At 42.3% G+C, this 23983-nt stretch overlaps 1 protein-coding gene across 2 annotated transcripts; it reads right to left on the bottom strand.

Annotated features, from left to right (window-relative positions):
- Window positions 1-2189: 2189 nt before the first annotated feature.
- On the bottom strand, window positions 2190-23538 carry CD48 (CD48 molecule). Of its 2 annotated transcripts, XM_033856385.2 has the most exons (5): window positions 23336-23446; window positions 20557-20745; window positions 7907-8200; window positions 5259-5516; window positions 2190-2566 (listed from the first exon to the last, which is right to left on the bottom strand). In XM_033856385.2, exons 3-5 carry the CDS (start codon window positions 8034-8036, stop codon window positions 2472-2474), a joined length of 483 nt encoding a protein of 160 aa, XP_033712276.1. In that variant the 5' UTR covers window positions 8037-8200; window positions 20557-20745; window positions 23336-23446; the 3' UTR covers window positions 2190-2471. The 2 variants fall into 2 exon arrangements, with proteins under 2 accessions (XP_033712276.1, XP_019788228.1); XM_019932669.3 differs by lacking the exon at window positions 20557-20745 and having other exon boundaries at window positions 23336-23538.
- Window positions 23539-23983: the final 445 nt, after the last annotated feature.

Below are 23983 nucleotides of genomic sequence, written 5' to 3'. Positions count from 1 at the left end.
GAACCAATAGCAACGTGATGCCTGGAGAGGTGTGCCTGTTCTTTAGCAGCCCAGGAATATGCTGATTTGTGATATAAAGTGACATTTCTTTCCTCTTACTACTTTCCCCAGAAATGCTCTTTTATTCCATTCATGTGTATGTGTGCATGCATGCCCGTGTGTGTGTGTGTGTGTATGTGTGTGTGTGTGTGTGTGTGTGTGTGTGTGTGTTTCTCCCAACAAAACCTCCTCCTCTCCCAAAATAAAGTGAAGGAAGAGGGGAGGACACTGCATACAGAAAAGAGATCTAGACAGCCTGATTGGAGGATGCAAGCTGATCAGAGGTCAGTTTGGGATTGGACTGCAGGCTGGGCTGAGAGAGAAGAGAGAGGGTGTCTTAGGGAGCCCAGGTTATCTTGTTGTAACAGACAAACACAAACTTGCTTGTCACGCATGTCCAATGCAGATCAGACAGCCGGCTTCCAAGCAACGGCTTGAACCGAGGCTCCTTGCATTATGTGGTTCCAATTCTGAGTCCCTCACTTTCTGTTACATCAATTCTACCCACATGCTATTGGCTAAAACCCGGTACAGGGCCCAATTAGATGAAATGGGAGCTGGGAAAAAGAGTTTTTCTATTGGCTGATGTATTAGTCAGGGTTTTCCAGAGAACCAGAACCAGTAGCACACTACACACACACATTTAAAGAGATTTATTATGAGGAATTGGCTCATGCAATTAGGGAAGTTTACAAGTCCCAAGATCTGAATTAGCAAGCTGGAGACCCAGGAGAGCTGATGGCGTAGTTCCCGTCCAAGTCCGAAGGCAGGAAAAACCAAATGTCCCAGCTTGAAGGCAGTCAGCTAGGAGGCGTTCTCACCTACTTGTGGGAGCCTAAGCCTTTTTGTTCTTTTCAAGCCTTCAACTGATTGGATAAGGCCCACCCACACTGGAGAGGATAATCTGCTTTACTCAGTGTACTGATTCAAATGTTACCCTCACCCAGAAACACCCTCAGAGACACACCCAGAATAAGGTTTGACACATAAAATTATTAACCATCAAAGTCCAGAAAGAAAATGAAAGGGTTTGTTGAACACACAGTATTATCTCTGCTACAGAGATGATGAGGGGAAGGGGAGGTAAGGCTGATTTGGTGGAAAGAGAAAGTGGTCTGTGGTGGAACAGTTCATTGAAAGGGAAGCACATCTTTTGGTGACCCTCTCAGCTCCAGACCCATGCAGAACCTTAGAGGAGGAGAACATACAGCAAAAAATCCAGGTGTTATGTCGATGGTGGGCCTGGTAGCTCTTACCTTCCTATAATGAAAGTCCCTGGTGACAGCATTTAGTCGATTTGATGGTTTTTTGGATCTCAGGACACAACGAGGACATGAAGAGCTGCCCATACAGCGACAATGGTGAAAAGAGGAGGAGAGGAAACTCAGCTGCCAATAAGAGGTTTGGGAAGGACCCTTTTTATGTGGTAAAGCTGCATACTCAATATATATGGAATCTAGAAAAATGGTACTGATGAATGTAGTGGCAGGGCTGAAATAGAGACTCAGACATAGAGAATGGACTTGTGGACACAGGAGAGGAAGGGGAGGCTGGGATGAAGTGAGAGTGTAGCACTGGCAGATATCACTGCCCTGTGTAAAATAGATAGCTAGAGAGAAGCTGCTGCATAGAACAGGGAGATCAGCTCGGTGCTTTGTGACGACCTAGAGGGGTGGGATAGGGAGGGTGGGAGGGACGCTCAAGAGGGAGGGGATATATGTATACGTAGAGCTGATTCACTTTGTTATACAGCAGAAACTAACACAACATGGTAAAGCAATTATACTCCAATAAAGATGTAAAAAAATCAGGGCAAAAAAAAAAAATAAGCTGCATACTCAGTTCTGGGGGAGTAAGCCTGACCCCACATTCCCAGGAAACCTAATAAGTATGTTCCTCACAGAGGCTAGAACAGGCAAAACACTGAGAAGGAGACCAGAACTTGGTGGGGGAGGAGTTTGAGAGCTGGAACCCCAGGAGGTTTGGCAAGGATGTGGAAGCGAGAGTTAGAGACAGCACAAATTACCTCCCAGCCACGTAGGCACACAGGAGGCAGTGGTCCCAGGTGTTGCCCTTTGTATCTCCATGTTCCAGTTTGTCTAGGCTAATGGAGCAGGCATTGTCCGACAAATTTGGGGCAACTTTAGGAATCCACTTTGGCAATCATATCAAATATTTATTCCAACAAGAAAACATTTCATAATACATTTTGCCCATTTTTTGATGGGAAGAATGCATGTGTATATGTATGTTAAAAAACAACTAGAGGATATAAAATAAAATATTATTGTTGTTTAAAAAAGTTAATTTGAAAATCCTTGTAAACATCTCAATACTTTCACTCATCCTATATAACCAGAACTTCTGTCCTGGTTAATATTTTGGTTACTGATGAGGATCATTTCTTGTATTCTTGAGGTTCCACTCTTGAGTTAGAAGAGTTCATCTCCGATCCATAGGAGACCAAGAACAGTGGTTACCGTGATCACTAGCCAAGTGTCAGTCCGAGCTACTCCAGAGGATGGGGCTGAAAGAACAAGAAAACACAAAACATTTAGGTGTCTTGATTAATGTGTTGAGAAGGGGCAGGGGTACTGGACATTGGCATGAGAGCTTATAGAGCAGGGGAATTGTTTCCTCCCTCAATCTAGACCCAATGTGCCTGGGACATCCTTTTCCCAGATTGAGCAAAGCTCAAAGTCCCAGATGTAAAGTATAAAGAGTACAGAAATCCCTTAAATATCACTGGCTTAGCTGAGTCCTGTACTTGAAGGTTACCTTGGCACCTCTGTGGACCTGGGAAAGAATCACTCTCCTACACTGGGCAGCAATTAAGTAGGGCAGAGCTTCAGGTGCAGTTGATAATATGATGCTATGCGTTAACTTTAGGGAAGGAAGTATTAGTTCCCTTCCCTGTTTCTCTACACTACTAACCATCAGTACCAAATAGGAGGAAAAAAGGGGTAGGAAAAAAAAAAAAGAAAGGGAAATAAAGAGATACAGAAGGGGAAGGCAGGATACTGATAAATTAGGGATACTTTTCTAGGATAATTTGGATAGCTAAAAAGTGACAAGATGGGACTTCCCTGGTGGTGCAGTGGTTGAGAGTCCGCCTGCCAATGCAGGGGACATGGGTTCGTGCCCCGGTCCGGGAAGATCCCACATGTCGCGGAGCGGCTGGGCGCGTGAGCCATGGCCACTGAGCCTGCGCACCCAGAGCCTGTGCTCCGCAATGGGAGAGGCCACAACAGTGAGAGGCCCGCATAACACACACAAAAAAAAAAAAAAAAAAAAAAAAGTGACAAGATGGGCTTAGCCCTTCAAAAAATAGATGTATTATTGCTTTCATCCTCTCTGTGAATGAGCAGCCACTTTCATTCTATAAAGGACAGGGATTGTTTCTCTTCCTTTTTCTGGATCTCAGGATATGGTGGTGATATAAAGGTGGTGTTAGGACCACCCAGCCAACTGGTGGTCTTATGGTCAGACAGCAAAGTGTCATACTGGGTCTATGGTGGCAGAAAAGCAGGGCATATCAGTAAAGACTAGAAGAGACATGACCAGTTAGTTGGGAAGAATACTGAACATACAGTTTCCATAGCTCATGTGTGGGAGCAGAGGTAAAGAAATCAGCACAGGTGGGCAGAGTAGATTGGGTCCAAGAAGACCATGAAAGAGCCATGTCTCCAGGGGCCATGATCCCTGATGATTGGGTATGACAGGAATCTCAGGTAAATGTTGGTACCACAGGTATGAGTTATTCTGGAGGGATTTGTACACCAGGGCTTGGGGATATGATTTCAGGCCTGTGGAGAGCACAGGGCCTGAAATGCTGAAGATGGTGATCCAAATTTATTAAGTGGTTGCCAAATCCCTAGTGTCTCTAGAATTAAAAGGATTGGGCCTAAGTTAACTACCATTCATTGAGGACTTGTTAGATACTGTGCTAGGTAGTTATCTGTATTGCCTCATTTAATCCTTATAATAGTATGAGATAAGAACTATTGTTTTGTCTTATTTAAGAAGGACATGACTTCATACAGAGTGAAGTAAGTCAGAAAGAGAAAAACAAACCCCCTAGGCTAATGCATATATACGGAATCTAGATAAATGGTACTGATGAACCTACTGGCAGGGCAGGAATAGAGATGCAGACGTAGAGAAAGGACTTGAGGACACAGTGGGGGAAGGGGAGGCTGGGATGAAGTGAGATAGTAGCATTGACAGGTATACACTACCAAATGTAAAATAGATAGCTAGTGGGAAGATGATGCGTAGCACAGGGAGATCAGCTCGGTGCTCTGTGACCACCTAGAGGGGTGGGATACGGAGGGTGGGAGGGAGGCTCAAGAAGGAGGGGATATGGGAATACATGTATACATACAGTGATTCACTTTGTTGTACAGTAGAAACTAACACAACATCATAAAGCAATTATACTCCAATAAATATGAAAAAAAAAAGAGAAGGACATGATTTGGAGAAGCTAAGTAACTTGTTTAGCTAGTAAGTGACAGTCCCAGGATTAATCCCAGGTGTAACTGACTCCAAAACCTATACTCATAGCTACCCCACTATGGGACCTGTGTAGGCTTGAGAGAGAACGAGGAGTGATGCTCTAATGAGTGGATCCTCCCAGGAGACAGAGAAATCTGAAACACGAAACCCAGAGTTTGCTTTTCCAGCTTCATCAAGGAGCATACACCTGGGGAAGAACAGAAAGTCTCTACCTTAGGATCAGGTTCTCCTGTTCACCACTTGTTCTCACTCATGCTCATCCAGTTGGCCCTTTTTTCCTTCGCTGCCCACCAGAAATGCCTCTGTGTTGCGGCCCAACAGTGTCTGGACTGTTCCCCTACTTGCCCTTTTTCTCCCTGCTCACCCTGAAATCTCAGATTATCCTGCAAGGACACTGGCCTCAGATTCCAGGATGATGCACTGTTAGAGCACGGCAGGAGAAGGGGAAATCAGAGCCCCTGTGCCAACTGCCCTTTGCAGATGAGGACCCTGAGCTCCACAAAGCCGAGGTGAGCTGCTGAGAGGCGGTGAACCCTCTCAGCAAGGCAGTGAAACCTTAGAGAACCCAAGTCTTCCATGCCTTTAGGATTCTCCACTAATTTCTGTGCCAGGAGGCTGAATAAGTTCTCCACGCTTTTCTTCCTTCAAGAGAAAACTAGTTACCCTGTGCCCACCTCAGCTCCCTTGGCAGTATCTCTTACCCAGTACACAGGGTGAAGTGAAGTTGACTGTGTAATTTTGGCTGCTCACAGGATTGCTGACTTGGCAGGTATAAGAACTGGAGTAGTTTTGTGGTGTATGAGTCACTTCAAGCACACTGCTCTGGAACTCTTTTGGAAAGGACTCTGCATACCAGGTGTAGTTTGCAGACTGGTCCTGGATCACACAGGACAAGGTCAGGTTACACTTGTTCCCTTCCTGTGTCTTCTTGACTTCTATGACAGGCTTTGGTACAGGGTCTAAAAATGAATATGTTAAGATGAGACAATGGGTTTATGCATTTATGAAGCATTTATGCTGGGAGGGTTTCGCCAACAAAGTACAAAGGGAGCCCCAGAGGGCTGCAGGAGCAGTCATGGAGAAGAGGCCCCTGCAGAGGGAGCCAGTGAGCAGTTTTGACCTCTGGAGGCTTCAGACTGAAAGAGCTACTCCTTGGAGTGAAGCTAAGCTGGATCCAGAAGGGGGAGCCATGCACCCAGAAACAAAAATGGGGTTATGACAATCTGTGGGCCAGAAAGAACAACAGAGGTTTAGCATAGATATCAGCGGGGTTGGACTTGATATCCCAACTGTCTGAGCTGCTCAGGGCCCCTTCTCTAACAATGGTCCACACTTGGCACCTTGGTCTATCAGTCCTTCAAGAGTTCTTGGGCTCAGATTCAGCAAGAGTCCTGGGGTAAGGGGTACCACCCTATACCTTTCCTGGATGCTGGCAGAACTACAGAGAAGAACCTCATGGAATTCCCAGCAAAAGTCAGTAGTGATGAACAGCACTGCGTCAGTTAACTTTGGTATCTCAGTGCCAGCCACAGAGCAGGTATTCTATAAGTATCTGATGAAAGGGATAGGTGGATGGATGGATGGATGGATGGATGGATGGATGGATGAATCAGTTATGCAATAGAAAAGACAAAACACTTGCTTTACAGTGAGACCAGCCTGGGTCCTGGACTTGGTCCTGGTAGAGTGACATTAGGCAAGATAATTGATCCCTTGAACTTCTTTCTTGCATGTAGGATGACTCATGTTAGTAATATACAATGCCATCATCCATGAGAAAGTGCTTTTGCAGGGTGTAAGCGTTACATGCATGTTGGAGGTCACAGCATCTTCACTGATGTCATCCTGCAGCCAGATTTGTTGAGAGGTAATCCCATCATCTGCTCCTTCCTTGACTAGGACTGCTTTACCTGAAATCCTCTGGGGTCTTTTCCTTCTGGTCAAGCGTAAAACACAGAATCAATACAGCTCAGATGTCATAGGATTAAAATGTGGCAGAGAATTGACCCAATCAGTGCTGGCCTCTGGATCATATGTCTGTGAGGGGCAGTGGAGGCTCTGCCATCTGACCTCCTGAACTCTAGATCCATCTCCTCCGTGAAACCCTATCAGATTGCTGGACTCCTCCTGCATACTTTACATGAGCAATCTTCATACTGTCTTCCATCATTTCCTGTGGTCTGGACTCAAGTCTTGCATACCATCCTCATTTCCCATGGTGAGCAGCACAACCCTGAGCACATTGTGGACAGAGCGAGCTAGGGCAGACTGGCTCCAAGATGCCCCCTTTGAGCTGTCAGAAATTCCTGGGCTGGACTGAAGGATAATTCTTCTGCTAATCGCAACCTCAGGGTCTTATCCCTAGGCAAGTGTGCTAAAGCTAAGCCAGCTTGTGGATTTTAAGATATTCAGAAATTTTGCAAGCTGGTTGTGAAACCATTAGCAGTTTGGAGGTGGCTGTGGTGGGAGTATTTACCACAGAATTTGGTAAATGATACAAATTTGGGATTTTTTTTTAAAACCACTGTAAGAGCCTTTGAATCTTTCCTGTTCCCAGTACGTCTTGAACTTTCAGGCCGTATGACATGGAGGAAGTGAGTGAGAAGGGGATTTTAGCCTCTTAGACCATTCTTCCTTCCCTTCAGCCCTTCTTGACTCTTCTAAACTCCTTGCATTGCTTTAAATAGTCCTAGTTTTTTTTTTTTAAGAAATTCTTTTTTGCTAAAGGTACATCAAATTGGTCTCCATCGCTTGCCATCAACAGAATCTTACCTAATGGGGCAGAGATGGCAAGATCTTTCTCCAAGTTCACACAACTAGTAAGTTATTGACCAGGGTTTTAAACCCAGGTCTGTCTGACTCCAAGTATAATGTTCTAGCCCTTACTTCACTTATACTCGTTAGGCTGGCACTAGGAGTGGAAGTTTTTTTCCCACCCATTCAGTAAGGTAAAAACACTCTTGAATGGCTCTTGCCCAATCCTTTATCTCTTCTATCTTTTTCCTTATGTTTGATGAAGTCTTTGTTCAGTTATGTTATTAAGAAGAGCTCAGAACTGATTTGGGTTGATCACAGGAGAGCATGAAGAGAATAGAGAGGAAACCATCCTTACTGTTTTCTTTATCTTCAAATCTTAGACTCCTTAATGTCAGAAGAGGTTTTAAATGTCCCAGAGTAATCTACTTCGAGTCTGGCTGGCCCAGCCTCACTTCCAAGTGGAACTGGCTCCAGGAGAAATGAATTAAGCCTATCCTGAGGTTTTTCCCTCCCCCTCCCAGGGAGAGTCCCCTCCCAGTGGTCTGTCCAGGGCTCTGGAGTGGGGACTTGCCCTTTGGTTCCCCTAACTCACCAAGCACCTCCAGTGGGATCTTCCATTCGTCCTCGTACCCAGAGTCCTTCAGCACCCTCAGGAGGTAAGTGCTGCTGTCCTCCTTCTGGACGTTATAGATGTGCAGTGTGCCACTTTGACAATCAAGCATGACCCTGTCCTTAAATTTAGTATTGAAGTATTTAAGCTGAACGGGATCACATTCTACAATCTTCTGGTCAGTAGTATAAAGCCAGGTGAGTGATTTGTTTTTCGTCGGCAAACTGGAGATTGACAGACTCACGTTGCTGCCGGAGATGGCATATTTTGAATAATCTGTCAATGAGAGGCAGAGTGAGTGAGACCCATTTTAAAAAAGGCAGAGCTGCCCAGTGGCCCAGGCTTTGGCCTGGGCTGGTGGAACAAAGAAGAAGGAAGAGCCTTTTGCTTGGGAGCAGTGAGTATGATCTCTATCAGAGGGCCTGACCCCTGATCAGGAACTCAATGATAGTCAGAGCTTGAGAAGTGGGCATGAGAACAGGAGATGTGCTCATAATCCGTCTAATTCTGCCCTAGAGGATAAAGAAAAAGGACACTGAGCCAGCCCTTGCTCTCTCCCTTACTCTCCTAATAGGACATTTTCAAAGAAAATGATGACGAGTCACGTCTCCTCTCTGTGCTTGTGTTCCTTGTGTTTCAATTTAGTTCTCCAGCAGTAGGTAAGAAGTGAAGGAGAAACAAGGTTAGAAAGGAAAGGGAACCAGAGTTAGTCAGTGGCAAAGTATTATAGGAGAGTGAACGCATTTTATTAATAAAAATATTGTGCTATTTTTCTGGCTTTCGTGATTTTTGTATTTGTCAGCTTTTAAAAAAACTTGTGATACACTGGGCTTTCTTTTCTCATCCTAACTACATTCATTTTTGTTCCTATTTGTATTTACAGTTCTGTTCTCTTTCTCATGAGGGCACTCCAAATTGTATAAGCCTCAGTTCTAAAAACCCTGGTTTCTTGAATGCAAGGAGAAAGAAAAGGTGATAGCCAGAAGACATAAGATGAAGGAAGGTCTGCTAACTCTCTCTGTGGAGGGAGGAAAACTAAGTGTAAATGTATAGGCTGAGAAAGAGCAGTAGAAAAAAGCTAATGGTAGAGGAAAGAAGAAATATGATCTATATCTCTCTTACCTCATATACTGTCACAAAAAACTTCATATTGTTTAACATCGTGTCTATACCTATTTACTTTCCACATGTCTATCGTTCCCGAAAACATTCTTTTCAATAAAGATTCAAAATGCCTGTGTCCCCAGGTCTTTCAAGTTCCTAGTCACTAATCCTTCCAACCATCCATCTATCCATTCAACAACCAGTTATGGAGCATTTAATTTTTGCCTGGCGCATTCACAAACACACACAGGCATTTATTTCCAGAGTGTTTCTGATTGATCCATTCCGTACTTTATAATCTCTGACAGCCTAGGTCAGTGTTTTTCAACCTTGGCATTATTGACTTTTTGGACCAGAGAATTCCTTGTTGTGAAGGGCTGTCCTTGTGCATTGTATGATATCTAGCAGCCTCCCTGGCCTCTGCCCACTAGATGCCAGTAGCATCATTCCAGTTGTGACCATCAAAAATATCTCCAGACAATGCCAAATGCCCCCTGGGAGGAAAAAATCTTCCTGCCTTCATTCTGGTTAAGAACTGCTGGCCTAGGTCATCCTTGGTAGACTCTCCAACAAGTCTCAGACATATGCTTAGGAAGATAGCACAAGCCACAATTAACCGCTTTATTTCTCAGTAAGAAGTCACAGCCAACCACCAGGATGGCTTTTTTTGAATCATTACACATAGGTGGTGAAGGAAGGAGGACGGAAAGCTACAATATCCTGTGCATGTCTATATCTTAGAACTCATATCATATTAAAGTGATCCATTTAATATCTATTACTTGCCTTTATCACCAGATCACATGCTTCCTAAGGACAAAAAATGAGTCTTATGAGTTTAACTCATTTTCCATTGTAGTATGATGGTTAAGATCATGGGCTCTGGGGACTTCCCTGGTGGTGCAATGGTTAGGAATCTGCCTGTCAATGCAGGGGTTCGAGCCCTGGTCCAGGAAGATCCCACATGCCGTGGAACAACTAAGCCCATGAGCCGCAACTACGGAGCCTGTGCTCTAGAGCCCATGAGCCACAACTACTGAGCCTGCGTGCCACAACTACTGAAGCCCACGTGCCTAGAGCCCGTGCTCCACAACAAGAGAAGCCACTGAAATGAGAAGCCTGTACACTGCAACAAAGAGTAGCCCCAGCTCGCCACAACTAGAGAAAGCCTGTGTGAAGCAACAAAGACCCAATACAGCCAAAACTAAATAAAGAAAGAAAAGAAAAAAAAAAGATCATGGGTTCTGGAATTAGATTATGCAAATCCTGGCCCACTTATTAGCTGTATAACCTTGAGCATTTTACCTAACATCTCTGCATTTGTTTTAGTATTTATCTTACAGAGTTTGTGAAGGTGAAGTTCATGTGTCAAGTTTACTGAGTTAAAGGATGCCCAGACAGCTGGTAAAACACTATTTCTGGATCATCTATAAGGGTTTTTCTGGAAGAGATTAGCATTTGAATCAGTAGACGGAGTAAGAAGATCACCCTTACCAATGTGTGTGAGCATCATCCAATCTACTGAGGGCCAGAATAGGACAAAAAGGCAGGAAAAAAAGGCAAATTTGCTTTCTACTTTGAGCTGGGATATCCATCTTCTCCTACCCTTGGACATCAGTGCTCCTGGTCCTTGGACCTTAGGACTTGAACTAGGAATTAGACCATTGGCTCCCCTGAAGACTCTCTGTGGAAGGATGAATGAAGATGAGTCCACTGAGAATGAAGAACACAGAACATATAGACTCAAATCATGAGTCTATATATTCTAAGGCCTGTGGATTTGTACTGGAACTACACCTGTAGCTTTCCTGGCCTCCATCTTGCAGGTGGCAGATCATGGGACTTCTCCAAAGAAGTACATAATATGGGTTATACTTCCATAACTGCATGGGCCTCATAATAAATCTCTTTCTATATATTTATATATATCCCATTGGTTCTTTTTACTCTAAAGAACCCTGACCCAGAGTTACACAAATAAATGCTTAGAATACAATTAAATTAATACAAATAATCAATACACATAAAGTACTTAGACTAATACTTGGAAGATTAGTAAGTATTCAATAAATGTCATGTATTGTTTTATTATTATTACCTACGTTAATTTTGTATCCATAACATCTAGTACTATGCATTAAGTACTGAGATGTTTAACAACTGCCTGCTGAACTTACTTTATTGTACCAAAACAGTGGTAAAATAAGGACTAGACTAATGATATATTTTTAAGGAATGAATGCCTATGTGTGAATCTGGAAGAGTGAAGAATGTTGAAGTAGGGGCCAAAAATCCAAAAACCTGTAGCAGCTCCTGAAGAAGCTTTCACTTGTAGGCTAGGTCTAAAAGTAAAAGACATCAGCATGCACAAAAGAAAAACAGAACCAGGTCTTTGGCTAGGACATGTGATGATAAGAAAGAGGCCCCAGCACCAGGGTAGGACCAGAAAACTTACCTGAAGCTCCCTTGGGGAAGGAGGAATGAAGATGAACACAATGAGGAATGAAGAATGGAGCATATAGACTCAAGTCATGATCCAGACCCAGGTATAATACACATCATTTCTCCTTGTGAGAATGGAGTCTGCTTTATAACAATGAGATCTTGTTTGTCCAGGGTATCCCCAACATGCTCAAAAAAACTTCAAACTACAGTGTAAGGGGGAGGGAGAAACTATAACAGACACATAGTCACTAAGATTGTGAGCTTCTCAAAGGCAAAGACCATGTCTTACTCAATCCCCACAATATTTGGCTCACATTTGTTGTTTAGTATAGAATGAAAGAATGAATGAATGAATGGCAGGGACAAAAATGCATACATAAGTGTTCCCAGTTGTCTCCTCATGACCTCCTACTAGTCACATTTTTCTTACTTTTACTCTCCCTTAGCTTTTTTTTTTTTTTTTTTTTTTTTTTTTTTTTTTTTACTTACTTCTTAAGATTGGTTTGGACTGAAAAGGCAGAGAGGAAAGGAGAAGAAAAACAGGGGCCACTCAGGTTGGTTTAGGAAATAGGGGTGCTATAGTACTAAGGCTCAAAGGAGTGAGAATCTCTGGGCAGCAGATGAATGGGATGGTTTGAGAAGACTGAAGAGGACAGGAGAGGATATGATAGGAAGTATCACTATAACTTATAAATTGGATTCCCTTTAACATCCTTTGAGAGACTTCAAGTAGAAATTTGAGTTACTATTTAATTACTTATGACCAATGAACTGTGTTTCTTAAGTATCATACTGTGCCCAAACTGGGCCAGTGAAGCAGCCCTGTCTTATGGTTGGGTCCTGAATAAAGGAATAAAAGATGACAATTATGACATAGACAGCAGAGGAGCAATGGAAAAGCTGCCCAGAAACTCTCAAAAGAAACAACATAAAAGAGTGTTGAGGAGACAAGAGAAGATGGGCGGAAGAATAGGATGCGGAGATCACCTTCCTCCCCACACATACATCAGAAATACATCTACACGTGGAACTGCTCCTATAGAACACCCACTGATCGCTGGCAGAAGACCTCAGACGTCCCAAAAGACAAGACACTCCCCACGTACCTGGGTAGGACAAAAGAAAAAACAGAGACAAAAGAATAGGGACGGGACCTGCACCAGTGGGAGGGAGCTGTGAAGGAGGAAATGTTTCCACACACTAGGAGCCCCTTTGCGGGCGGAGACTGCGGGTGGCGGAGACGGGGAGCTTCGGAGCCGCGGAGGAGAGCGCAGCAACAGGGGTGCGGAGGGCAAAGCGGAGAGATTCCCGCATAGAGGATCGGTGCCAACCAGCGCTCACCACCCCGAGAGGCTTGTCTGCTCACCGCCGGGGCGGGTGGGGCTGGGAGCTGAGGCTCGGGCTTCGGTCGGATCCCAGGGAGAGGACTGGGGTTGGCAGCGTGAACACAGCCTGAAGGGGATAGTGCACCACGGCTAGCCGGGAGGGAGTCCGGGGAAAAGTCTGCACCTGCCGAAGAGGCAAGAGACTTTTTCCTGCCTCTTTGTTTCCTGGTGCGCGAGGAGAGGGGATTAAGAGCGCTGCTTAAAGGAGCTCCAGAGACGGGCGCGAGCTGCGGCTAAAAGCGCGGACCCCAGAGACGGGCATGAGACGCTAAGGCTGCTGCTGCCGCCATCAAGACGCCTGTGTGCGAGCACAGGTCACTATCCACACCCCCCTTCCGGGGAGCCTGTGCAGCCCGCCACTGCCAGGGTCCCGGGATCCAGGGACAGCTCCCCCGGGAGAGCGCACAGCACGCCTCAGGCTGCTGCAACGTCACGCCGACCTCTGCCGCCGCAGGCCTGCCCCGCACTCTGTGACCCTCCCTACCTCCCGGCCTGAGTGAGCCAGAGCTTCCGAATCAGCGGCTCCTTTAACCCCGTCCTGTCTGAGCAAAGAACAGACGCCCTCCGGCGACCTACATGCACAGGCGGGGCCAAATCCAAAACTGAGCCCCTGGGAGCTGTGAGAACAAAGAAGAGAAAGGGAAATCTCTCTCAGCAGCCTCAGAAGCAGCGGATTAAAGCTCCACAATCAACTTGATGTACCCTGCATCTGTGGAATACATGAATAGACAACGAATCATCCCAAATTAAGGAGCCGTGTGGATGAAAGGCTCTTGGTGCTGCAGCCAGGAGTTAGTGCTGTGCCTCTGAGGTGGGAGAGGCAACTTCAGGACACTGGTCCACAAGAGGCCTCCCAGCTGCACATAGTATCAAACGGCGAAAATCTCCCAGAGATCTCCATCTCAACGCCAGCACCCAGCTTCACTCAACGACCAGCAAGCTACAGTGCTGGACATCCTATGCCAAACACCTAGCAAGACAGGAACACAACCCCACCCAATAGCAGACAGGCTGCCCCAAATCATAATAAGTCTACAGACACCCCAAAACACACACCAGACGTGGACCTGCCCACCAGAAAGACAAGATCCAGCCTCATCCACCAGAACACAGGCACTAGTACCCTCCATCAGGAAGCCTACACAACCCACTGAACCAACCTTAGCCACTGGGGACAGACACTAAAAACAACAGGAACTACAAACCTTCAGCCTGCAAAAAAGGAGACCCCAAACACAGTAAGATAAGCAAAATGAAAAGACAGAAAAACACACAGCAGATGAAGGAGCAAGATAAAAACCCACCAGACCTAACAAATGAAGAGGAAATAGGCAGTCTACCTGAAAAAGAATTCAGAATAATGATAGTAAAGATGATACAAAATCTTGGAAATAGAATGAAGAAAATACAAGAAAGTTAACAAGGACCTAGAAGAACTAAAGATGAAACAAACAATGATGAACAACACAATAAATGAAATGAAAAATACTCTAGATGGGATCAATAGCAGAATAACTGAGGCAGAAGAACTGATAAGTGACCTGGAAGATAAAATACTGGAAATAACTACTGCAGAGCAGAATAAAGAAAAAAGAATGAAAGGACCTGAGGACAGTCTCAGAGACCTCTGGGACAACATTAAACGCACCAACATTCGAATTATAGGGGTTCCAGAAGAAGAAGAGAAAAAGAAAGGGACTGAGAAAATATTTGAAGAGATTATAGTTGAAAACTTCCCTAATATGGGAAAGGAAAGAGTTAATCAAGTCCAGGAAGCACAGAGAGTCCCATATGGGATAAATCCAAGAAGAAACATGCCAAGACACATATTAATCAAACTGTCAAAAATTAAATACAAAGAAAGCATATTAAAAGCAGCAAGGGAAAAACAACAAATAACACACAAGGGAATCCCCATAAGGTTAACAGCTGATCTTTCAGCAGAAACTCTGCAAGCCAGAAGGGAGTGGCAGGACATATTGAAAGTGTTGAAGGAGAAAACCTAGCAACCAAGATTACTCTACCCAGCAAGGATCTCATTCAGATTTGATGGAGAAATTAAAACCTTTACAGACAAGCAAAAGCTGAGAGAGTTCAGCACCACCAAACCAGCTTTACAACAATGCTAAAGGAACTTCTCTAGGCAAGAAACAAAAAAGAAGGAAAAGACCTACAATAACGAACCTAAAACAGTTAAGAAAATGGGAATGGGAACATACATATCCATAATTACCTTAAATGTAAATGGATTAAATCCTCCCACCAAAAGACGCAGACTGGCTGAATGGATACAAGAACAAGACTAATATATAGGCTGTCTACAAGAGGCCCACTTCAGACCTAGGGACACATACAGGCTGAACCTGAGGGGATGGAAAAAGATATTCCATGCAAATGGAAACCAAATGAAAGCTGGAGTAGCAATTCTCATATCAGACAAAATAGACTTTCAAATAAAGACTATTAGAAGAGACAAAGAAGGACACTACATAATGATCAAGGGATCAATCCAAGAAGATATAACAATTATAAATATTTATGCACCCAACATAGGAGCACCTCAATACATAAGGCAAATACTAACAGCCATAAAAGGGGAAATCAACAGTAACACATTCATAGTAGGGGACTTTAACACCCCTCTTTCACCAATGGACAGATCATCCAAAATGAAACTAAATAAGGAAACACAAGCTTTAAATGATACATTAAACACGATGGACTTAATTGAATTTTATAGGACATTCCATCCAAAAACAACAGAATACACATTTTTCTCAAGTGCTCATGGAACACTCTCCAGGATAGATCATATCTTGGGTCACAAATCAAGCCTTGGTAAATTTAAGAAAATTGAAATTGTATCAAGTATCTTTTCTGACCACAACGCTTTGAGACTAGATATCAATTACAGGAAAAGATCTGTAAAACATACAAACACACGGAGGCTAAACAATACACTACTTAATAACAAAGTGATCACTGAAGAAATCAAAGAGGAAATCAAAAAATACCTAGAAACAAATGACAATGGAGACACGACGACTCAAAATATATGGGATGCAGCAAAAGTAGTTCTAAGAGGGAAGTTTATAGCAATACAATCCTACCTTAAGAAACAGGAAACATCTCGAATAAACAACCTAACCTTGCACCTCAAGCAATTAGAGAAAGAAGAACAAAAAAACCCCTAAGTTAGCAGAAGGAAAGAAATCATAAAAATCAGATCAGAAATAAATGAAAAAGAAATGAAGGAAATGATAGCAAAGATCAATAAAACTAAAAGCTGGTTCTTTGAAAGGATAAACAAAATTGATAAACCATTAGCCAGACTCATCAAGAAAAAAAGGGAGAAGACTCAAATCAATAGAATTAGAAATGAAAAAGGAGAAGTAACAACTGACACTGCAGAGATAAAAAAGATCATAAGAGATTACTACAAGCAACTCTATGCCAATAAAATGGACAATCTGGAAGAAATGGACAAATTCTTAGAAATGCACAACCTGCCAAGACTGAATCAGGAAGAAATAGAAAATATGAACAGACCAATCACAAGCACTGAAATTGAAACTCTGATTAAAAATCTTCCAACAAGCAAAAGCCCAGGACCAGATGGCTTCACAGGCGAATTCTATCAAACATTTAGAGAAGAGCTAACACCTACCATATTAACAAATTGAAGGAGAAAAACCATATGATCATCTCAACAGATGCAGAGAAAGCTTCAACACCCATTTATGATAAAAACCCTGCAGGAAGTAGACATAGAGGGAACTTTCCTCAACATAATAAAGGCCATATATGACAAGCCAACAGCAAACATCATCCTCAATGGTGAAAAACTGAAAGCATTTCCACTAAGATCAGGAACAAGACAAGGTTGCCCACTCTCACCACTTTTATTCAACATAGTTTTGAAAGTTTTAGCCACAACAATAAGAGAAGAAAAGGAAATAAAAGGAATCCAAATCGGAAAAGATGAAGTAAAGCTGTCACTGTTTGCAGATGACATGATACTATACATAGAGAATCCTAAAGATGCTACTAGAAAACTACTAGAGCTAATCAATGAATTTGGTAAAGTAGCAGGGTACAAAATTAATGACCAGAAATCTCTGGCATTCCTATATACTAATGATGAAAAATCTGAAGTGAAATCAAGAAAACACTCCCATTACCATTGCAACAAAAAGAATAAAATATCTAGGAATAAACCTACCTAAGGAGACAAAAGACCTGTATGCAGAAAATGATAAGAAACTGATGAAAGAAATTAAAGATGATACCAATAGGTGGAGAGATATACCATGTTCTTGGATTGGAAGAATCAACATTGTGAAAATGACTCTACTACCCAAAGCAATCTACAGATTCAATGCAATCCCTATCAAACTACCACTGGCATTTTTCACAGAACTAGAACAAAAAATTTCACAATTTGTATGGAAACACAAAAGACCCCGAATAGCCAAAGCAATCTTGAGAACGAAAAAAGGAGCTGGAGGAATCAGGCTCCCTGACTTCAGACTATACTACAAAGCTACAGTAATCAAGACAGTATGGTACTGGCACAAAAACAGAAAGATAGATCAATGGAACAGGATAGAAAGCCCAAAGATAAACCCACACACATATGGACACCTTATCTTTGATAAAGGTGGCAGGAATGTACAGTGGAGAAAGGACAGCCTCTTCAATAAGTGGTGCTGGGAAAACTGGACAAGTACATGTAAAAGTATGAGATTAGATCACTCCCTAACACCATACACAAAAATAAGCTCAAAATGGATTAAAGACCTAAATGTAAGGCCAGAAACTATCAAACTCTTAGAGGAAAACATAGGCAGAACACTCTGTGACATAAATCACAGCAAGATCCTTTCTCACCCACCTCCTAGAGAAATGGAAATAAAAACAAAAATAAACTAATGGGATGTAATGAAACTTCAAAACTTTTGCACAGCAAAGGAAACCATAAACAAGACGAAAAGACACCCCTCAGAATGGGAGAAAATGTTTGTAAATGAAGCAACTGACAAAGGGTTAATCTCCAAAATTTACAAGCTGCTCATGCAGCTCAATAACAAAAAAACAAACAACCCAATCCAAAAATGGGCAGAAGACCTAAATAGACATTTCTCCAAAGAAGATATACAGACTGCCAACAAACACATGAAAGAATGCTCAACATCATTAATCATTAGAGAAATGCAAATCAAAACTACAGTGAGATATCATCTCACACCAGTCAGAATGGCCATCATCAAAAAATCTAGAAACAATAAATGCTGGAGAGGGTGTGGAGAATAGGGAACACTCTTGCACTGCTGGTGGGAATGTGAATTGGTTCAGCCACTGTGGAGAACAGTATGGAGGTTCCTTAAAAAACTACAAATAGAACTACCATATGACCCAGCAATCCCACTACTGGGCATATACCCTGAGAAAACCAAAATTCAAAAAGAGTCATGTACCAAAATGTTCATTGCAGCTCTATTTACAATAGCCCAGAGATGGAAACAACCTAAGTGCCCATCATCAGATGAATGGATAAAGAAGATGTGGCACATATATACAATGGAATATTACTCAGCCATAAAAAGAAACGAAATTGAGCTATTTGTAATGAGGTGGATAGACCTAGAGTCTGTCATACAGAGTGAAGTAAGTCAGAAAGAAAAAGACAAATACCGTAAGCTAACACATATATATGGAATTTAAGAAAAAAAATGTTATGAAAAACCTAGGGGTAAGACAGGAATAAAGACGCAGACCTACTGGAGAACGGACTTGAGGATATGGGGGGGGAAGGGTGAGCTGTGACAGGGCTAGAGAGAGTCATGGACATATACACACTAACAAACGTAGTAAGGTAGATAGCTAGTGGGAAGCAGCCGCATGGCACAGGGATATTGGCTCGGTGCTTTGTGACCGCCTGGAGGGGTGAGATAGGGAGGGTGGGAGGGAGGAAGATGCAAGAGGGAAGACATATGGGAACATATGTATATGTATAACTGATTCACTTTGTTACAAAGCAGAAACTAACACACCATTGTAAAGCGATTATACCCCAATAAAGATGTTAAAAAAAAAAAGAAGATGTGGCACATATATACAATGGAATATTACTCAGCCATAAAAAGAAACAAAATTAAGTTATTTGTAGTGAAGTGGTTGGAACTAGAGTCTGTCATACAGAGTGAAGTAAGTCAGAAAGAGAAAAACAAATACCATATGCTAACACATATATGTGGAATCTAAGAAGAAAAAAAAGTGTCATGAAGAACCTAGGGGTAAGACAGGAATAAAGACACAGACCTACTAGAGAATGGACTTGAGGATATGGGGAGGGGGAAGGGTAAGCTGTGACAAAGTGAGAGAGTGGCATGGACATATATACACGTATAATAGATATATAAACGTAAAATAGATAGCTAGTGGGAAGTAGCCGCATAACACAGGGAGATCAGGTAGGTGGTTTGTGACCACCTAGAGGGGTGGGATAGGGAGGGTGGGGGGGAGGGAGATGCAAGAGGGAAGACATATGGGAACATATGTATATGTATAACTGATTCACTTTGCTATAAAGCAGAAACTAACATACCATTGTAAAGCAATTATACTCCAATAAAGATATTTAAAAAAAAGTGTTGAGTAGAGCATTCATGGTTTCAGTATCAAGAAATCAATAAAAAGCAGCTAAGGGAAACCTTGAAATATAAACCCAGCAGCCTCTCATGGGCTGAGACTAATGCTTTAGAATAGCAATGGAAAAGTGAGTTTGGGGAAAAGAATCTGAAAAAGAATGAATATATGTTTACGTATAAAACTAACACAATATTGTAAATCTACTACACTCCAATATAAAATAAAAATTAATTTAATAAAAGAAAAGTGAGTTTTGCTATGAAATATCTAATGAAAGGGTGGGCTTAAAAAGCAACATGAACCTAAAGATAGAAACAGTAGAAAGAATGCTTGATTAACCATAAAAAAAGGGAAAAAAATATTCTAGTCTTCTGGAAGGATTCTTTAATCCAATCACAAGTTGAAGAAAGATGCATTAATATTACTAATATAGATTGCAAAAATTAATGTACAGCCATTATATAATTTGGGATAACAAGGTGGTGGTTTAGTCTGTTACAGAGGATTGTCTAATAAATTCAGAAAGATAGATTCACTTATAGTTTTCTTATATATAATATATTTATGTATTTTTTCAAATTTTAAAGTAAATTGAAAAAAATCTTGATTTGCCTTCCTAACAATTCCATGTTTTAGAAGTAGAAAACTACCTTAAGAAAAGTACTATTTTGATTTAATTCTATCGAGAAGAAGTAGTTGGTTATGTGTGTGGATGCTTAGGATAAAGTAACTGTGTTTTCCTGTAGTTTATAACAGAAAATGAAGCAGATCTTTCCTGTGCTTACCCATGTTTCTTGTCTGTAGAGAAGAAAAACTAAAATGGGGTGGGGGGAATTCAGATCAAAGGAAGTTGTAATTTCATAGAAAAAGTGTCTACCCAGGAAGGAGAAAGAGGTCCTAAAGGGGAAATTCTGATTACTCTAAAAACAAGTCATGTGATTTCTAGTAAAACTTTGAAGAACTGAAAGAGGTGAGTTTTAAAGATATTGATATAGAGTTACCTGGAGCTCTCTAATGAGATCAACTATTTAACAAACCTGTACAAACCTTTCAAGGAAGTAATTTGTCAGTAGATATCAAGACTCCAGATGTGTGTCATGGGGGACAAGATGAACAGAGAGAGTTCCATTTCCTGAGATGGGAAGTCTAATGAGTTTAATCGGCCAGATTGCAATGACTAACTGGAAGGTGAGGAAGTCCCAGTGTTGTGGTGGCTTGTTATGCAGCAGTAGATAGCTGGAACAAAGATGGAGAGTTAGATTTTGGAAATGTGTTTGGAGAGTCTGGAGATGTTTAAAAAGCAGTTAGAAATTCAGGTCTGTGGCTCAGGAGAGAGTGCGGGGCTTTAGAGTTTCCTTATGTTCTTCTCAGCTCTTATCTACCTCGAATTGTATGTGGTCACAATCACAGAGCAATTTCACATTCTTTATTTCTTTTGATCTTAACAATAACCCCTTGAAAAAATGGTGAGCATATTGTTATATCCATAACAGAGTGGAGAAAATTGAGGCTCAGGAAGCTTTCACAATTTATAGAAAGTCCCATGGCATGGAACTCAGAACATAGATCTTCTGATTCCCAGTTCAAGCTGTTTCCACCACACTCTGTTGTACTGAAGGGAGACAGGGAAGATGCCTACTAGTGATGAGGGGGCCCTGAGGTCAGAGAGCTGAGAAACTCAAGTCTGAGGAGGAATTAAGGAGAAGATTTAAAATTACTTCTTAAATTTCTTCACAAGAGCATCCCTTACTGGGGAGGAGAGAATTACTATACCCCTAGGAAGATCTGGACAGATAACCTGAAAGGAAGTTCTTTGATGTCATTCATTCATAGGATTAACAATTATTTATTGAGCCCATGCCATGTTCTAGGCACTGTGCCATGTTCAGCACTGGACAAGGTCCCTGTCCTCACGGGGCTCAAGGAAACAGACAGTCAAGCAGTTCACCAACCATAACTTGGAGTCTGAGGTTTCCAGGAGGAAGTCACATGAAAATGGAATGCTAAGGGAGGAGCTGAAGAGAAGAGAGTGAAGGAAATTTTAGGCAGGAGGAAAGGCATTTGTATAGACCTAGAGGTAAGAGAGACAGAACCTCCTTCAAGGCAAACAGCAAAGTTAAATTTAGATGAAATGTGGTTATGGGGTGAGGGAGTCATAAATTGGGGTTAAAAGGACCATCTGTAGGCATAATCGAGGCATAAAAAGATTTAGACACATTGACCTAGGTCTAGAAAAGTCCTGAAATATTCCAGTTCTCTTGGCATCTCTATCTTTCCCAACAATTGGATGAATAATTCATGCCAGCCCCCACTCCCAAGGTCATATCAGTGCCCTATGAGTAAACTCAGTCCCATGGAGCCCACACAGCCATGAGTACCCTGAATATATCATGTATCTAGGCTTACACAGCCTAAAGGAGCAGAATTTGCCACCCTAATATATGTTTCTTTGGCATATTAATTGTTTTAAGCTGGTTATTTTCTAAAGAAAGAGAAACATTCTGAAAATCATGTAGGAGTTACCCTTTTGTAAGAAACATTTATATTTGTAAGGGAAATTTTCATTTGTAAGAGTGTCTCCCTCTCTGTACCGGAAGAGGACAGAGAGGGAGACCAAGTCTCTAGAAACTCTTATCAACGGAGAAGGCATTAACTTAAGTCTGCCTAACAACCTTACCCTTGTTTACTGTGCTTTTCCTGATAACCTCCCAGAACTGCCACCCTTAACATCCTCTTGTCTTTAGCTGAGGATGGTATTTAAAGTGAGGGCTTCAGCCATTATGGCAAGTTATTCAGGTTTTCTGGGTTTCTCCCATGTATGCAATATTAAACTCTGATTTTCTCTTGTTAATATGTCTCATGTCAATTTAATTCTTAGACCAGTCAGAAGAATCTAGAAGGGTAGAGAAAAATTTCTTCCTCTCCTAAACTTGTCATAAACCAGATCCAATGTATTACCACCCTGAGAGGCCTTGCATGAGTGGCCAACAGGGTTTCCTTCAAGCATTGCTATCTCATCTCCCTAAAAGTTACATACTGTCATAATTCTATGATGTTATATTTGTTTCCCATACGAACATTCACTTTTACTCATTTTTTTCCATTGTGGTGAGCATTAAAGCCCCTTAAATGAAAAAGACCTGAGTATTTATTAGGAGGAATAGTGAGAAAGACAATAGCTTAGCTCTCAATTCTCAGACAGGTACTGGAGGGCTGGGCAGCTGTAACAGGGAAAGGAAAGTTAGCACAGGAGGGGACCAGAACAAGCCCATGGCAGAAGAATGAACCTGAACTCTTAATCAGATGTTTGGGGGTTCCTCTGGTACTGAGTCCTCTGCTCAGACTCTCACTCAGAGACCCTAGACAGGTTTCCTTTCCCACAGTTTTGATCTCTCTCTGGGACAATGACAACATCATTTACCTTTGCTCATGACACAATTCCTTGCATAGACAAAGGTCTCAAAGAATGCCTCAAGGGGCACAACACACCTGAGCATAAAATGTGGCAGCTATCAGAGTAGCTTCCTGTTATTCACAATGCAAGGAGACTTTACAGAGGACAAACCACAGCACTAAATATGAGGGGCCTACTTTCTCATCTCACCAAGGTCCTAATTTTGTCACATCCCCTTGGGGAAATAGATGGAGTCTGATTCTCCAGGCTAAGGAAGGCTCCCCAACTCACCACAGCCCTGTTACTAGGATGAAAATACCTGCTGCCTGGAGCCCCTACTCCACTTCCAGGTTGAGCCACACCCCATATTCCCTTTTCCGTCTGACAGGGCTTTCAGCGCACAATTAGAGGCAGACAATTTGTGGAAATTACCTTGTATGCTGGTTGCCAAGAACAAATGAGGCAGCAGTAGAAGTTGCAGAGCCAGACGCAGTTCCCACCTTCTGGAGCACATGCTACTCTCCAGAACTTCCCAGGAACTCTAGAGACAGGCCAGAACCAAAGGGCTCTCTTGAATTCGTGTCTTAAGGTTAGAGAAAAATAGCACTGAGCTCTTCTCTTCATTCAGCAACTCGTGGGTGGGGCCTAGGCACCAGAAACAGGAAGTCCCATTGCTTTTTTTTAATTTTTTTTTAATGCGAGCACAACAGGAACGAACCATTTTGTTTGAATGTGTGTTAGTTTTTTTTCTGGTGAGAGGATCCATAGCTTCTACTTGTTTTCAGAGGTGTCAGTGCTCAGAAAAGATTAAAGACCCCTGATAGAGAATATCTGCTTTTGGTTTCCCAGTTAGGAATCACCCTGATTAATCCAGAAGCTAAAATTTGCAGGTACCCACCCAAGGGGATTTCTGACCTGAGCCAACTTTAAATCATGTGAGGAGTAGATCATGTGTGGGTAGGTTGAGAGCACAAAGTGTGGGAACTCAGACCTACACAGTTTGAATACTGGTCTCCCACCCCCAGGCTCTTCCTCCCTTATGACAAATTCACTGTATGAACCTTTACATTGGCCTATCCA

The sequence above is a fragment of the Tursiops truncatus genome, chromosome 1 (assembly GCF_011762595.2).
Source record: "Tursiops truncatus isolate mTurTru1 chromosome 1, mTurTru1.mat.Y, whole genome shotgun sequence".
NCBI classification, from domain to species: Eukaryota; Metazoa; Chordata; class Mammalia; order Artiodactyla; family Delphinidae; genus Tursiops; species Tursiops truncatus.
The sequence above is the reverse complement of the archived record's forward strand: the minus strand, read 5'-3'. Positions and strand labels throughout refer to the sequence as shown.

Excerpts from the sequence above, each read along its gene's own strand:
- CD48 (XM_019932669.3), bottom strand. The coding sequence starts at position 23,417 with ATGTGCTCCAGAAGGTGGGAACTGCGTCTGGCTCTGCAACTTCTACTG. Across the intron at positions 8,201-23,335 it reads CTTGGCAACCAGCATACAAG|ATTATTCAAAATATGCCATC; the intron begins GTAATTTCCACA and ends TCTCATTGACAG. Across the intron at positions 2,567-5,258 it reads CACTTCACCCTGTGTACTGG|CCCCATCCTCTGGAGTAGCT; the intron begins GTAAGAGATACT and ends TTGTTCTTTCAG.